General features: G+C 42.3%; 1 protein-coding gene across 1 annotated transcript; it reads left to right on the forward strand.

The window, feature by feature from the left end:
* The first annotated feature begins 11,520 nt into the window (after positions 1-11,520).
* LOC148117927 (2'-5'-oligoadenylate synthase 1A-like) lies at positions 11,521-15,353 on the forward strand. The gene is made up of 3 exons (XM_087901754.1): positions 11,521-11,557; positions 13,525-13,709; positions 15,117-15,353. Exons 1-3 carry the CDS (start codon positions 11,521-11,523, stop codon positions 15,351-15,353), a joined length of 459 nt encoding a protein of 152 aa, XP_087757880.1.
* The last annotated feature ends 1,926 nt before the right edge of the window (positions 15,354-17,279 follow it).

Below are 17,279 nucleotides of genomic sequence, written 5' to 3' on the forward strand. Positions count from 1 at the left end.
GAGAGAGGAGTATAAAAGGGAAGAGACAGGAACTCACTCTGTGGAGTGTGGAGTCTAAGGTTGGTAGAGAGTAGTGCAGGATGGCCCCTTTGTTTGTCTGACCCTTGGTCAAGTGAAGATCTCTCTAGTGGCATAACTGCTTTACTTCTTTGATCTTCAATTTGAACCCCAATATCTGTCTCTGTGTTTTTATTAGTCATGCTACCTAATACAATAGGAAAGTACCCCAAGACTTGTTCTCAAAGGCAGGGTTTTCCTGCCTCTACCTCCTGAGTTATAGTGTGCACTGTAACACTATAGGAACAAACAGCAGTTTTAATAGTGGAGAGATGCATGAGAATAAACCAGAGCCAAAGAAAATACAGTTCCATGAGATGAGGCTAATTTTAATGAAGGAATCATAGGAAGTATCTCAAGCAGAAGGATTTAAGAAATCATACTGAATGAGGGTGGACACAACAAGCAAAACAATGACACCAAAATAAATGTGCACAAAGATGTATACAATCTCTACAGGAGGAATCTGAGTTTATTTTTAAAATGTTGAAGACTCATCAGAGGATACAAACAGAGGAGTGCAGTCATATGACTTAAGTTAGTTAAACATGGGACATGTGAGCAGCAACAGTGATTGCAGGAGCGTCAGTTTAGGAGGCTGGCAGAACTGTGGCAATGTCATGGATGGTTCACCATCTTGATCAAACCCTTAGAGAATATAGCCATAGCACTGTGTGTAAAGTGGTTCATGAGTGGTTCATATATGTGAACACATAGGGACACAACAGTGTAATATGTATTACCTGGCTCATGAGATTGGAGGTTGTGGGATATACTGAACCGTGCCACACCAAATATCCCATCACAGTTCCCAAAGCCTGATTTGTGAGGTCAGAAGGATTGCACCTTAGCTCATCCCATGTCATTCCTCTATCCATCTACAATCCTGCCAGAGCCATGTGTCTCCAATCTAAGCTAAAGTAAGACACAGATAAGCCAAGAAGAACCCAACTGGGAACACCAAACAGCAATCCAAAACTCCATGAACACAAAGGTATCAGAAACATTTCACCAGCAAACTAAATCCAGATGAACAAGCCCCATCACAAAAATGGAAGTTACATGGAAAACCCAGGAAAACATAGTTCCATCCAACATGGTCAATCTCACAGTAGTGGCAAACAGTAAGAGTGACATAAATAAAATTCAACACAATAAATACAAAAGAATGCTTTTGAATGTGTTCTGAAAATTCACCAATGAATTTATCAGGGCACAAATAATATTGGGATACACATAATTTTATGAATTATTTCAGAAAACAAAATCTTAAGTAAAAAATTAAAGATATGAAAACAGAACTTATTAGACAGACATAAAGAATTGAAAAATCCTAGAATCTAGATAAATAAAAAACCCAAGAAATGAAAAATACATAAACTTAATTAAACACAGAATGAGATAAAAAAATAGAATGTGTTGTACAGAAAACTGGGCTATAAGATAAGAGAAATTCAATCATTCAAATAAAAGGCTTGTGATAATTTCATTTTTTAGTATGAAGAAAGAAAGTGAGCTCTTTGGAAACCATGAAAAATATGCAACTATGAATTATGAGAACAGAAGAATGAAAAGAATCCTTCATGAAAAATATGCTCAGTAAAAAGCATAGAAGAAAATTTCCACAGACAAGGGATGTACATGCAGATGTACATGCACATGAGTGGCATACAAGAAAACCAAAGAGAAATGGACAGACAAGCCAATTCCCCCACTTCCCTGTTCATAGGTCATTCCCCAGAATCACAGGGCTGTCCTTAACCTAAACCAAGAAAGAGGCCCTTGTCCCCCACGCATGGAGGCCATATGTATACCATGTCCCCTCAAGGACCTGATACTCCCCAAGACAGGAACAGGGAATAAGGACACACAGAACTCATATTGTCCCATGTGGCAGGACAGTCCCTCAGAATTATCTTAGCATACCCCACACATCACTGTTTTGTAAGGATCACTTTTGGAGTTTTCCTGTGGTGCCCCATTTCTTCTCTTGTGGAGGATCATGGCTGAATTCCCATGGCTCCCATAAGCTCCTAGGGAGTGGCACTCTTAGGAGGTGTGCTTTGTTAGAATAGGAATGTTCTTGTTGGAGGAAGTGTGTCACTGTGGAAGATGGCTTTGGAGTCTTATATATGCTCAAGCCACACCAGTGAGACAGACCATTTAACAATCTTTTAGGGGATTTGGGCATAGTCAGCCTGTCTGGCTACTTCCTTCTGAGGGGGGTGATGCATTCTTGGGGGTATTTTACAGGAACATTTCAGGGGGTCTCAGTGAACCAAACCACATTAAACTGGAATCACTCCACAAGTTTTCATTCTCTCTGGAGAGAAAAGCAGAACCTCTTTTCCAAAGCATCAAATCATTAGGCCCATATTTTAAAGCCAAAATACCTTTCTTAGCAGTTCCCAGAATCAACTGTCTTTCTCCAGTCCAGGACACAAAAGACGACACAATCAACAGAATGATATACATGTGTATACATTCTATCTTTTTGAGGCCCCCAATTCAACCTCTCGCCTCCTATTTATTACTTTCCTACTGGCCAGTCTTCTGGAGGGCATTCCTCAGAGCATCTCTGGGGATTAAAAAACACATACATAATCCAAATTCTCTGCAAACATTCCATTATTTTATGGATTATTCTTTCTTTACTCCTTTTAATCTGACTGACTATACTATGTCTCTCTTAAACTTACTCTTTCTCTTTCATTCTTTTTGAGGCCTTCAATTCACACTCCCACCTCCTGTTTATTACTTTCCTGCTGGCCAGCTTTCATCTCATAGCACCCATGACAAGTGGCACAGAACCACATGTAACTCCAGATCTAGAGGATCCAATGACCTCTTCTGCCATCCACAGGCAGGTGCATACACGGGCATATTTTTTAAAATAAGTAAATGCCAGGCATGACAGCATTCACCTTTAATTCTAACACTCAGGAGGCAGAGGTTGGCAGATCTCTGTGAGACCACCCTGGTTTCCCTAACAAGTTCCAGGTCAGTCAACGTTACATAGCAAGACACTGACTCAAAAATCAATCAGTCCTTTTTTACAGGGTTTCTCTGTGTAGCCCTGTCTGCTGTCCTGGAACTCATTTAGTAGATCAGGCTGGCCTCAAACTCAAGCCAACTTCCTCTGCCTCCCAAGTGCTGCGATTAAAGGCATTAGCCTTCATCTCCTGGCTCATCCAGTCCTCTTAGTCATTCCATTAACATAAGGTGTAGTGGCAAGAAACTGGCTGGGGCTAATCTGAGGAGCTCTGAACATCTCTTCCTGACTCAACACCAAGGGACAACAGCTCCATTCATCAGGTCATGGTGGTCAATGTCCACAACGTAGCCTTCTGGAGATTAAGGACCATGATATGAATGCCAGCCTGGGCTATGTAATGAGACTGTAATCTAAATTGGTTTTAATTTTAAAACAATTTCTAAACTCTTACAGACTTCCATGCCAGCTGAGACCCTGCCTCCAAAAACAAAGAGCCAGACAAACAAAACACAATTTCATTACAGAGATAAGATTAACATTTCCTTAATACTTTAGAACAATTGTTAATTGCGTACACAAAAATTTTATTTAAAAATTACATAGCTTGCTGGGTGGTGGTGGTGGTGTACACCTTTAATCCCAGCACTCAGGAGCCAGAGGCAGGAAGATGATGGAAATTTTTGTCCTGCCTGGTTCTGCAGCATTTCAATCCCAAAGAAACACACAGAAGCTTATATTAATCATAAACCGTTTGGCCTATTAACGCAGGCTTATTATTAACTAACTCTTTACAATTTAAACTAGCCCATAATTCTTATTCATGTTTAGCCATGTGTCTTGGTACCTTTTGTCATTAAGGCACTCTCATCTTCTTTCCTCTGCATCGGGCTGGTGATTGACTTCTCTGTCTTTCCTCTTCCCAGAATTCTTCTAGTCCAGTCACCCCACCTATACTTCCAGGCTATTGGCCAATCAGCATATCATTAAACCAATACAAGTGGCAAATCATTACAGTGTACAAGAGAGTTATCCAAATACAGGTGGAACTCACTGAATTCAAAGAAAGCCTGGTCTACAAAATGAGTTCCAGGAGAACCAGAGAAACCCTGTCTTGAAAAACTAAAACCATGACAAACAAACAAAAATAAATCATACAGCTTAAGCCATGTCTGATGTTAAAAGCTTGTAATTCCACCCCTTGAGAGGCAGAGGCAGGTGAATCACTGCAAATTGGAGACTGGCCTGTTCCTATAGTAAATCATGGCAACCAGGCTCAGTAGAGAGACCACGTCTAAAGAAGAAAAAGATGGGGTTGGGGAATAAGATGGCTCAGGAGATAACAGTACTCACCATGTAAGCCTGGTGACCTGAGTTAGGTACTGAAATCCCATGAAGGAGGAAGCAGAGAACCAACTACACACACATACACAATAAAATTTTAAAAAGAAAAACAAAAATGTAGTCTACTGACAGAGTCGGTCCTCTTTCCCTTTCTTATTGACTTCGGGGAAGTAGTTCACTCATGACTCTCAGCACTCCTGCCTAGTGAAAGACAGCAGAGGCAAATACAGACACCACCCTGGAGAATACAACTCCATTTAGAGAACAGGGAAGGCAAATCTATGGGGACAAAAACACAGATCAAGTTTTGCCATAATCTTGCAAAACCAGGAAAAAACCAATTACAAATGGCCTTGAAGCTTTAGGGGGATAGAAAACATCTATAAATTAATGGGGTGGCCGAAAGCAAGGGTCAGTTCAAGGACACATGCACAGAAAATACATTTATTTCTATGTAATAGGGAAAACGGGGTGGGGAGAGAACTCAGTGGCTAAAGTGCTTCCCATGCAAGGCAATCAGTTCAGATTGCTAGAACCTACGTAAACTCTGGGTGAACATGGCAACAGTAGTTCCACCCTTGGAAGGTAGAGGACCCTGAGCAGGGTGCTGAGAGGAATTACCATACAATAAACTATAGGTGAGTTTAGAGAACTCACCTCAAAAAGAAGAAGGCAGAGAGTGATCTAGGAAGATTCCCAACACCAACCCCTATTCTCTACAAACACATACACACACACAGACATGTGCATGCATTTATAAACACACATATACAAACATGCATCACATACTCACAAATATACACTTACTCAAAGCAAACACATACACATGAATACAGAAGAAGAAAATTAAGTCCAGGAACTTACCTGGTAAATTCTAATGATATAAGCTAAAAATGACAACATTTTGATCTGAGCGGCAATGAAGTCAGCAAAGTGTATGCTACCTGGGGAGGAACTGAGTAAAAGTCCAACATCAGTCCTTTAATGACTTGAAATTAAACACCTTCAAAGACTACTAGGCCTTGAAGTTCATTCATTTCCAAACAGACCAAAGCACCACTCCAAGATAAATGCATTTACTTTTATGCAGTTTCTGGTCATGAGAAGGGGACTGGAGAAATGGCTCAGTCGTTAAGAGCAGGTGCTGTTTACAGGGAACCCATGTTCTGTGTTTAGCATCCATGATGGACAGCTAAGAACCTCCTGAAATCATAGCTCCAGGGGAACCTTATGCCCTCTTCTGGCCTCCATGGGCACTGAACTCTTATGCACATACCCACACATAGATACGCTTTTTAAAAATGAAATAAAAATCACATAAAACTGAAGTTCTAAAGGCCCCAATATACCATATCACAGCACTCCTATCACCCATGCTGCACGATCTATGATCCTCAGGGCTCCGGTGTGCTTACCACAAGCTCTGGAAATGACTGAAGAGGGTCACTCCTCAGATTTTCCTCAAGGACCTTACAGCCACAGAGACTGCTTGTCAACAGAGGGTGTCCTTTAGGAATGGTATTTGGTTTAAGACAAGGATGGATCAGTAGGCCTGTTCCTCCTCAGCAGGGAGCCCTGGAGGCCAAGCACACTGCCAGTATTCTCAAGGGACAGTCAGAACAAGCAATGCCTAATGACAATGGGGAACTACTAGGATGGGAGAAAACAACCTATCAGAGGCCCATGACATGGCTCAGCAGCTAAAGGTACCTGCTGCCAAGACTGACAAGCTGAGTTCAATGGCTGTGACTCATGAGATAGAAGAAGGGAACTGACTTCTGCAGGTTATCCTCTGACCTCCACAGCACAGCACGAGCATGCACACACTATGTCCACAGAACACAGATGGATAAAATCTCACAAAAATTGTAAAAAGGAACTAGAAAAATCATAGCCACCATTATATTAATAGAAGTTTAAAATTAGTCAAAGTGCACAGAGTTTGTCTAAGCACGTTATAACACTCACAGTTGTCACATTTCAAGGGTGAGGCAATGGCAATCACTGGTTGGAGAAAGCCCTGTGCCATCAGCTCTGTCTCTGCCTGAGGAATCCTTACATAACTTGTGCAGAGACCTGGGTGGCAATGGCCTTCATGATCAAGGGCAGAAACATGACTTTGTCTCTGAGTATGATGAGCAAGTGTTAGAATTTGAAGGAGAGATCAAGAAGAGCATGTAGGTGAATATGAAGAACTTAAGGCTTTCCTCAGAGACTCTGAGCAGGAGAAAATTCTCTTAAAGAAAGAAATAGAAAATGCCACATCTACAAAGGGGCCCTGCAAGTTGATACTCAAGATAATGTAGTGTGCTAATGAAACAGCAAGTCTTGATATCGGATATTACAAAGCAAAAATGAAGTCCATAATGAAAAGCTTCTTGTATTAGAACATAAAGACCTAAAGCTGTTGCTTGAATAAAGAGGATCTGAGCTACAAGATGTGAGGGCAAAGTTGATGCTGCTAAAGTTGGCACTACTTTGAGTTTTATTTGATTTGGTTTGATAGTTCTGGTTACTGGTTGTACAAGGTGTATGCATTAACATTTTTACGGTCTGAAATCAGAGGTAAAATTTTAGCAGTTAGGCTCAGATGGCAGATTTCTGGCACATGAAGTAAGCACTCTGGTGTGGTGTTTCTCAGTCAAATGTGACTAGTCATCAGCAGACTGATCTACAAAATGTCAGAATTCCTCTCAGGACACAGACAGTGATTTTCTTTCTTAAGAAGAATGTTGATCAAGAAAGTGAGCTATAAATTTATTCCTATTTAGTTAAATATTTAATGCTCTCTTAAAAATAGTGTTGTGAAGTTATGATAAGTGATGGCCATGCAGCCATTTGTCTATTACATATGTATTTAGCATGTGTCATATTATGCTGCTTGGCCTTGGAATTATTTTAGTAAAGGCCATATACATAATAAAGTTAGTATTGCTTGCTCTATCAAAAGAAAACAAAAATAATCAAATCACTATTTATATGATTTCTCTTGATAAAGATTTTCTTCTGATCAAAATGATGACAATTTTATTGTGATAAATGAAATGAATTCTGGTCTAGTTTTTTTTTTGTTTTCACAATAAAATCTAGGATTCCTTAGAGAAATTGACTTCTTTACAAATTGATCACTCTCATTGGTAAAAGAGCTGGAAGAGAAAATAGATAACTATGGTTGTATACATGCTACCACCGTGAATTAAACCAATATTTCATTACGGTTTAGATAGATTGAGAACAAGTGTTTCAATAAATGAGTTATTAAATACTCAGTAATTAGCTTTCTTTTCCTCATTCTCCAGTTGTCCTCTGCCATCTGTTTGCCTTTCTTATCTGTCATTCAATCCAAAGAAAAATGCTGGTGTAACACTGTTCATAATTGATTGTGTGATTTACTTTTTGATTTTCTTTCAACGACTTAGACATTTTGAGTTATCAACTGTTCCCTGAAATTTCAATAGCAAGGCAAGTGAGGTCCAGAAGGTATACTCAATGAACTTATTAGCAAGAAGAGGTTATGTTGGGTGGTTAGGTATGGAGAGAAGACAGTGCTGATGTCATGGAAATCTGCCTGTTTTAAGAAAAGCATAAATTCCAATGGGGAAGTATGATGCAATAAGAAAACTCATTGTAGCAAGAAGGAAGAGCAGGTGCTTGTCTGTTGATTTTTTTGTACCATCAGGTAGCACCAGAAAGTTCCCGAGGAGGTGGATGGTCACAAACTCACTAGTGCAATGCACAGAGGAGCTATGCCTTCCTATGTGTCCATTTGTTCCTTTTAGTAACTTTGTGCACTAGTTCGGTTCTTGTTGTTGAAAGCTGAAGAAATAAAGAATTAAGTATATGATGTGTCCACGATTCCTCCATTTAGTGCCCAATTAGACTTGGGTAAGGAGGTTGGAAAAGAGTTCAGAATGACTCCTTATTTTCTGTCAAAGATGGTTGAAGTGAAGTAGAATGCTCAGTTTTATACTAAATTTAAACACCAATTCAATTGAGTTATCACAAAGAATGCTCCATAAATGTGGACTTGGAATAATTAGTGCAAAGGTAGGAAAATGCACAGTCAAATTACAGACATAAAGGGCAAAGGTTAAGATCCCCTAAGAAATATAGGAGGAAGACAAGGACCAGAGACACTTTCAACCCTTAAATGTCAGACACAACCAAGGATGTTGGGAAGAAACAGCTAGTGGGTAGGGAATCATTTAAGAAATGTGCAAGTTAAGTTATGTGTAAGTGACAGACAAGGCCAAACTTTCAGTCAGGCAGATGCTGCAGATGTGCTATGTGCTGACAGGTATCCATTGAGTTAAGCACACAAAGACATTTTACCAGTGTTCTGGGACAAGGCTTGGTTGTAGTGGACTTCTAGAAAATAATGGAGAAGAAAAGTTAGAGATTATATGCAGGCAGCTCTTTGAAGGGTTTTACTGTGTAAGAAGAGCACTGTGGATTTTGTTGCTTTGTTTTAATGGGAAAACAAATATATTTCTAATATTTAACCTCCAATTATGGTCTCTCCCCTGCCCTCTTTAGATTCTATTATTTTTCCCTGATATATTGATGATATGTTCCTTATTCCTTTTTTCTTTGGTTTCTTGAGACAGGGTTTCTTTGTAGTTTTGGAGCCTGTCCTGGAACTAGCTCTTTGTAGATCAGGCTGGCCTTGAACTCACAGAGATCCAATGACCTCTGCCCCCAAGTGCTGGGATTAAAGGTGTGCACCACCACCACCTGGCTTATTTTATTGTTAGTGTATGTGTATAATGTATATGACTGAGCCTGACACACCATGTGTGGAGGTCGGAGGTCAACTGTCAGGAGTCAACTCTTTCCTTCCACTGTGAGTGCCAGTGATAAAACACAGGACCTCAGGCCTGCATGAAAAGTAGTTTTACCTGCTAAGCCATTTCATCACCATGATGATATAATCTTGTTGCATTTTTAAACTGGTGAGTAAAACAAATCCATGAGAGAGGAGGATCTGCTATTCTGATGCTTGAACAGCAGCAGAGACATGTGACATACATGAAACATGAAAGTGTGACAGGGGCTTTGCTACACAGTTCCTGATACGTGGGTGCCCCCAGACTAATAGGTATGAGCAGAACTCTTAACAATAGTTAAGAAAAAATCAAAAAAGGAAAGTCATGAAGTTGACTTTAACTAGACTTTCACTAGGGTGAAAGGTGGGAGGTTTACAAGCTTGATCTAGAGGAGAACTACACATGGTTATTTCTGTGTGTCTTACATCTTTCCTACTACTCCTGAATCACAAATCATCTAAAACCTTCTCATACTCAGCATTAAGAGACTTAAGAACTCCATGTCCTAGGTATTTGAGAAATGTCTGTGTAAAGCTGAACTATGCACAGAGACTTAAAGTTCAAAATAATTGAACTCTTGGCCAATGAATAATTAATGTTTCTCTTTACAAAAGTGAAGTTCTAGCTTCCTAACAAATAAGATAAGTAATTTCACTATTTTTTTCTTTTGATTTCATAGATAGTTCTTTCATTTCTATTTTAGAATGTCTGGAAAAAAATCCAATGACAACGATGAGGAAAAAAGTAAGATAAAAACTAGCTGCTGTGAGAGCAAAGAAAGAACTGATTCTAAGAGGAAAGAGGTAATCCAATGTAAAGCACAGGTTTTAGAATCCTGTGTTGAGGAAAATCAAGTGTTTCTGTGCATGAAAACCCCTCTCCATATTTACAGCAGGCCCAGAGAATAGGGGAAAAACTTGAATCTGTCTGATCAGAAAAGGACGCCTGTCTGCTTCTGTGAAGGAGTTCATCCAAGGAACAGAAAAGAATAAGGTATGTTAGCAACAAAGGTTCATGGTTTGTGTGTTTCTTCATTCACCCCACTACAGCTCCTGCTCAGGGCTGTCAGGATAATCAAGGCTCCTGTGTCTTTGTCCTGAAGCCCTGATCAATCAGTGACCCGTTTATGCAGCGATATTAAGAGCTTTGAACTCTGAAGTGTCTCCCTTCTTCCTGTGGCATATAACAGGCTAGGTTAACAGTTGGAAGCTGCAAAAGATGCCCCATTGAGGATCAGAATCAAGATGTCCAATAGGTGAAGTCAGAGTCCTCTGGAGGTTGTTAAGGTTTCAGTGCCAGGGTTTGGACTCAATATGGAGGCCAGACAGGGTAGCGCTCCTTGAGTCCAGGGAAAAGGAGGGACACCTCTCTTGCCCCAGGAGGTCCTAGTTGTGGTTGTGTGAGAGACTACTTCTGTCCAAGGAGGTGCAGTGTCCAGGGATCAGTGTCCCAGGTGGAGCAGGATCTCAGGGCTCCCTGGCTTAGACCTGGATCCCAGGTCACAGGAACAGGGATCCTGTCTTTATTGAATGATGTCTTATTTGTCTTATTTGTCAGTCTTTTCTCTTTGTCTTGTTGTCTCATCTGTCTTATTTGTTCAGTTGCAACTCTGTTGTCTGCATTCAGTTTCTCTTTCTCATTGTTCTGTTGATGTTGCTTTTCTCTGTTGGTCTCTGTCTTGTATTATAGTTTGAGATTATGGGGCAAACCACCTAAACTTCTCTTATGCCCCTAGATCTCATACTACTGCACTTCAAAAATTTAAAAAAGAAAGGAAGACAGAGAGAGAGAGAGAGAGAGAATGTGCTACACTTGGAGGACTACACTTTGACTTCTGTAAACTGAGACTGGAGCCCACTATTTGGGGCCCATGGGCAGCTTAAAAACCCAGTTTTCAGCAGGGAAGTAGGCAGCCAGCCACTTCTACTACTGAAAAGGAAAAAAAGAAAAGAATACCACCCTGGATGCTGAAATATAAGGCCTTAGAGACTAACAAGTCAAGCCTTTGCGTAAGATAAGGAGGAGGAGGAGGTCTTTGGTCCTATGGCAGGATATGAGTCAGGGTATTTACAGCCAACCATCGGGTCTCCAGCTAGGAAAGGAGGAAGAGATAAAAAAAAAACAGGAGGCCCCTGAGCAATCCCCCCTCCTTGGTATCTAGGTGAAAGGTCAAGAATTTGCCACCCAGCGTGCGCTCTTAGCCTTGTTTGAATGGACCAATAGAATGAATCCCCATAACCAAGCATCTCGCTTCTGTTCCCGCGCTTTTGCTCTCCTATAAAAACCCCTCGCCCCGGCCTGATGGCTCACAAGTCTTCCAGAGACCTTGTCGCCCCAGGTAACTGTGTATTCGAATAAACCTCTTGCTGTTTGCATCCGTAAGAGTGGTTTCGTCTCTTACGTTAGGGGCACATCTAATAAGCAACAAAAACTGGAATGTTTCTATCTTATGATGCAATAAGAAGTTGACCTGAAAGTCTGACAAAGAACCTGGTGTTATGGATTAAGTAAAACTGCTACAGGTCCCAGAGTGGCTGCAGCTGGCAGCTGGACTTGAGACCATGTTGCATGTCCCAAAGTAACAGCAGGCGGTGGGTTGCTGGTCCAAAGAGCTGCCAGTTCCAGGCAGGGATGGAGCAGTTCCCCAAGTGGCTGCTGTGGGCCACAAGGGGCAGCAAGTCCCAGGCAGGGAGCCACGTGTTAGGTGAGAGAGCCCGATTGGGCAGACAGTCCCACAAGGAGAGGCAGAGAGAGATGGGCATGCCATGAGACCACTCTGCAGGTCTCTAAAGGTGACTGGTCCTGGGCAGGTAGCCACGTGGCAAGTGAGAGACAGATGGATAGGAACACCATGAATAGTGAGGTTGGATATTTATTTAATGGGTATGGAGCAGAAAGTGGAGAAGGGGAGAAGAACAAAGAGAAAGGCTGAGAGAAAGAGAGGGGGGAATGGGAGAAGTAGAGAAGGAAGAGACAGAAAATGCCTCTTCAAGAGAGAGAAAGGACCCTGGATGGAAGCTGAAGATCAGCTTGCCTCAGAGGATATGGGGGGGGGTGGACATGGCTTGTCTCTTAAAAAGACAGAGCAGACCATTACACTTGGAACAATTTCTCATCCTATGGGCCTTGAATCACCTGAATGTCAGACATTACATAACCATGCACCACAAGAAAAGAAACCATTTGTTTAGAAAATGTCTCTCCTTACTTAAAGCCCATTCAAGTTAACAAAAATGGGTTTAAAGATGTGTCTAACTTCCTTGTTTTTGCTAACATTGTTAAGCTGTAACTATTTTGGTAAATTGAGTCATACAAAAACTTATATCCTATAATTATACACTCTAGAAGGATCAGGAAAAAAATTCCCAGTCCCTTTGTAGACTATGTTTATCAATTCAAAGTCTTATCTTGATACAGAAAGAGCTTTAATTCAGAAATTGTCACTTTATTTATAAACAGTTTAAGATGATTAAGCCTTGAGATGACCAAAACTATAATTATAAATCATGCTAAATACTAATGTAATCAAGTACAGGAAAAATTTATCTAATCTCTCAAATGTTTTCAAGGTATAGCTTATAACAAATAACTAAGAATAAATGAAGGTGTTTTGACTCAGGTCCTCAAACTGTCAGAGATTTGCTGAATGTGGAATTTGGATATTTACATTTATGTAACAGACAGACTCTCAGATCCTAGCAGTGACCCAGAAGATCTCCAAAGAGACAATGGACACACAACTGGACAATGTACCTGGGCGATCGCAAACTAACCACTGGGAAAGACTGCTCCAATCTTTGCCTTCAACCAGGGCTTGGCCCAAACCATGGACAAGCAGGCACTGGAAAGCTGATGGCCCACTTTACCTAGACAAGTTGAGACACACAAGAAAACCTCTCATCCTCTGGGGCTGGCAGACAAGACTATAGTGCTGCTACTGCTAGGACATGGGGTTGCACAAATAATGGGAATCAGACTACCAAAGTCTATTAACCAGAAGCAAACTTCATTCAAACACTGTGGGTAGAAAACTTATAACTAGTTAGGGCCACAGGCAAATATCAGGCTTGTAACCCAGGGAAGGGGCCATAAGCATCCTTTTATAGCAAAAGATTATGTGTGGGGTGGGTGGGAGTGCATTCCTGGGGTCAGAAGTTACTGTTTCTGATGTTGCACTGCTACTGTCAGGATTCATGTCCCCTGGGGAGTGCATCTTCCTGTAAGGATTTACAACCTACAATACATTGTGTTAGTACAAGATGTTTATAGAATTCAAGATGTAACTAAGTGTAGCCTCCTTTACAGGTGATGTCAACACCTACAGCAAGCCCGACCCCCAAGTCTACAGAAGACTCATCATTGAGTGCTCCTCCTTGGGGATGGAAGGCAAGTTCTCCACCAGCTTCCCAGAGTTCCAGAGTAACTTCCCGAAGGGTCATCCACCCAAGCTCAAGAATCTCATCTGCCTGGTCATGCACTGGTACCAACTGGTATGGCATCTAGTCCAGCCACTGTGGGTCCTGTTTATATATGAGTGAAAACCGTGCCAAAGAAAAGCAGGGATATTCTTTTTTTTTTTTTGCTTTATATTGACACAATATTTTATCACATGGCCAAATGTCTCTTGGTAAGAAAGTTCTTATTAGGTTGCACATCCCAGTCACAATCCATCACTGAGGAAGTCAGGGCAGTAACTGAAGCAGAGACCATGGAGGAATTCTGCTCACTGGCTTGCTCTCCATGACCCATGCAGCTTACATTTATGTACACTCCAGGGTCATCTGCACAGACATGGCACCAGTCACAGTGGGCTGTCCCTCTCTTGTTAATCATTGATCAATAAAATGCCCCACAGGGCAGTTTGATAGAAGCATTTTCTCATTTGTGAGTCCATCTTCTCAAGATGACTCTACCTTATGTCATGTTCACAAAAAGAAAAAAAGAAACACAAGGGGTGAGGAAATAGAAAATGAGAAGGAAAAGAGGGGAAAGAGAAGCAGGAGAGGGTTTGACAGGAGCGAAGATAACAGAAGACAGCAAGGAAAGGTGATGCTGTAGGAGGGAGAAGGGAGGGGAAAGGGAGCTGGAGGAAGGAGGACTTTCCATGCTTGTTCCAGTAGGTGTCTTCTAGTCCACTTTCCAGTTAGCCTACTCTTTCTTCAGCCATGTCTGGTTAACTGCTTCCTGGTTGCTACATCATTTGTGTCTAGATTTTTTGCTTTTTTCTGGGGTTAAGCTTGTCACATTCTCTGGTTTCTATTTTCTTGACAGTTTAAGTGATTACCTCTTTAAACAGGGAATCTCTTTTTTTTTTCTGGGCCTTTTTAAATGTTTGGATGATGTTTTTTGTCTATATACCTGTTCTGGGGAGTACATGTGTCTGTGTTTATATGTGTGTACACATACATGTGGAGGCCAGGGAGTAAATCACTCTCCATTTTGTAAATCCACTCAGGGCCTCACACTTGAGCCCACAGAGTGCTAAATCAACAGTTCTAAACAGTCATAGAGCCCTGGGAACCCCATCCCCTCTGGCTAAAGCTGGGATTATGAGTCACTCCTCTCATCAGCCTGTGTGTGCTGGGATCTGAACTCCCTGACTTGACTAGGGGCACTTTACTGACTGGGCCCTCTCCCTATCTCCTCCCCTGTTATTTCAGAGCATGTGATTAAGCCATAAATAGTGAGCATCATTACTATCCTGCTCTGACACTCACTTCCTGACTGCAATTCCTCCTATGCCTGCTACTAAATGCTCAGTGTGGACCACACAGTCTTCATCTCAACCACTCAGTCCTTGGCTATAGCAAGGGAGCATCCATAGACTAAATCTACATGAATAGGTCCCCACACAACAGCTGACAACCCTGTTTTTCTCATTGCCATTCTCTTCACAGTGTAAGGAGAAGCTGGGTGAGCCACTGCCCCCACACTATGCCCTGGAGCTGCTGACAGTCTATGCCTGGGAACGTGGGAATGGAGTCACTGAGTTCAGCACAGCCCAGGGCTTCCGGGCAGTTTTGGAACTGATCACAAAATACAAGGAGCTTCAAGTCCATTGGACAGATTTTTATGACTTTCAAGACCAGGAGATCTCAACTTACTTGCTGAGTCGGCTCACAAGAGCCAGGTAGCCTGTCTCCTCATGACTCAACCTCCCCACCAGGGAAGACCATGCTGTAGCAGTGTGGAAATGGGGAGGTGGGAGTTCCGTGTCAATGGAGCATTTTCTGTCCTGTCACTGTGTTGGACACTGTTCACTTGTCACATGATTGACATGAAGACCTGCAGCCCTGGGAGGCAGAGGTGAACTTTCCTGTCTGCAGATGAGGAGACCAAGACTCTAACCTTGTCTAAACCCAAACAGCAGAGGGACAATGCTTGCTTTACAGTCATTCTTGGTCTCAGAGATTGTCACATCACCCCTGCAGAGTTTCTGTCACTCATCCTCCTAAGAAATGACAGCCTCTGCTCTGAGTGTCTGCTTTGTGTTCAGGCTCCATCCTGCATTCTTTATCATACAGTAGCTCACAGGATCCCCACTAGGGTTCTATACATTGTGCTTAATAGAATCTTTCTCTCTCTGATGATATGAGGAGGCTCGGTCAATAACACACTTGTCACATAAGCAAGGATAAGGAGCCCAATATCATCACCAGAACCACATAAATGAGTCAGACAAGGAGATGTGCACTTGCCATTCCAATGTGTGGACAATGAGGTCCCTGCACTGGCCAGCAAGGGAGCATAGTCTCCTTGGTGAGTTCCAATGCAATGCAACCCAAAGGTCAAGAAGACAGCACTTGAGGAGTATACATTCTGTGTTGATTTACACACACACACAAAATGTATACATACACAAACATATATGTGCATTCAAATACACATGTACACAGAAACACGAACAAGGTCATACATGCACACACACACACACACACACACACACACACACACACACACACACACACACAAAAAGAGACCAGTAGGATGAGAGAGCTGAAGTCACTGACTCAAGGATGGTCAGCTAATGAGATGTGGGGCTGGGATACCGATGGACTCAGAAGTAAGTGCTCAGGTCCATGAAGTGGCTCATATTACCTATCTCATTATCATGAGACCCATGGGACTCAGCAGGCCTGTGCCACAGACACAACATGACACAGAGGGACCTACACGTGAACCTTTCCTCTCCTGGGGCAGGGTTTTTCTGATGCTAGGGAACAGATGATGTCATGCATGGTCTCAGGACTGAGCTTAGAATGGGTGCAGGGATGTGAGAAGCAAACCTCAGAAGGTCAGGAAGGAAAGGAGAATAGATGCAGGAGGGAGACACCTGTGGCTGTTGTGACCTTTAGGACTGTCACACAGCAGAAAGGTGGCTTGGCTCTCTCTCCCATTTTGGCAGATCTGTTACTGAATGAGGGGAACTCAAGTAGGGCTATGTACACGTTCAACGGGCTAAGTTCCCACATCCCCAAAACTCCTAACTGCCATCTTCACAACTTGGGGATATGCTGTCCCTTCTTCTGAGGAGCTCCAGGTAGCCAGTCATGGTGCCCTACCCCCAGGCTCATTTGCATACCCTTCCAAGTATCAGTGCAGGCTAATGACATGATCATGTGTTTTCTGTTACAGACCAAAGCTCCTGTGCTACAATAACAGGTTAGCTATTTTTCTTTGTTGTTTTGGTTTGTCTTGAAGTGGCCTCCTGCTGTGTAGTCCTAGGTGGCTTGGTCATTGCCATCCTCCTGCCTTAGTGCTGAGATAATTGTAGACCTGATGGTCTCTGCCTTCCCTCCATCCTCAGGTAGACAAGAACTGGAATTGTCTTCCTGTGAGCGCAGCAGTATCTGCCCAGAAGGGTCCATAGTCAGGGGATGTGCTCCTCTGCTGCAGGCCTTGACCAGAGAGGGCAGGATGCTGCCCAAAGCCCAGAATGGGGAGTGTCCAAGCTGGGATCAGACTCCAGGCTTATGACCCCTGCCCGCCCACCCTTCCATCCTGTCCCATCACAGACAGCCTTCCTCATGGCCTGCTTCATCTGTCTTATGCTCTACCAG

Source organism: Myodes glareolus, chromosome 25 (assembly GCF_982192425.1).
Source record: "Myodes glareolus chromosome 25, mMyoGla1.1, whole genome shotgun sequence".
Lineage (NCBI taxonomy): Eukaryota > Metazoa > Chordata > Mammalia > Rodentia > Cricetidae > Myodes > Myodes glareolus.

Excerpts from the sequence above, each read along its gene's own strand:
- LOC148117927 (XM_087901754.1), top strand. The coding sequence starts at position 11,521 with ATGGCTCACAAGTCTTCCAGAGACCTTGTCGCCCCAG. Across the intron at positions 11,558-13,524 it reads CAGAGACCTTGTCGCCCCAG|GTGATGTCAACACCTACAGC; the intron begins GTAACTGTGTAT and ends CCTCCTTTACAG. Across the intron at positions 13,710-15,116 it reads TCATGCACTGGTACCAACTG|TGTAAGGAGAAGCTGGGTGA; the intron begins GTATGGCATCTA and ends TTCTCTTCACAG.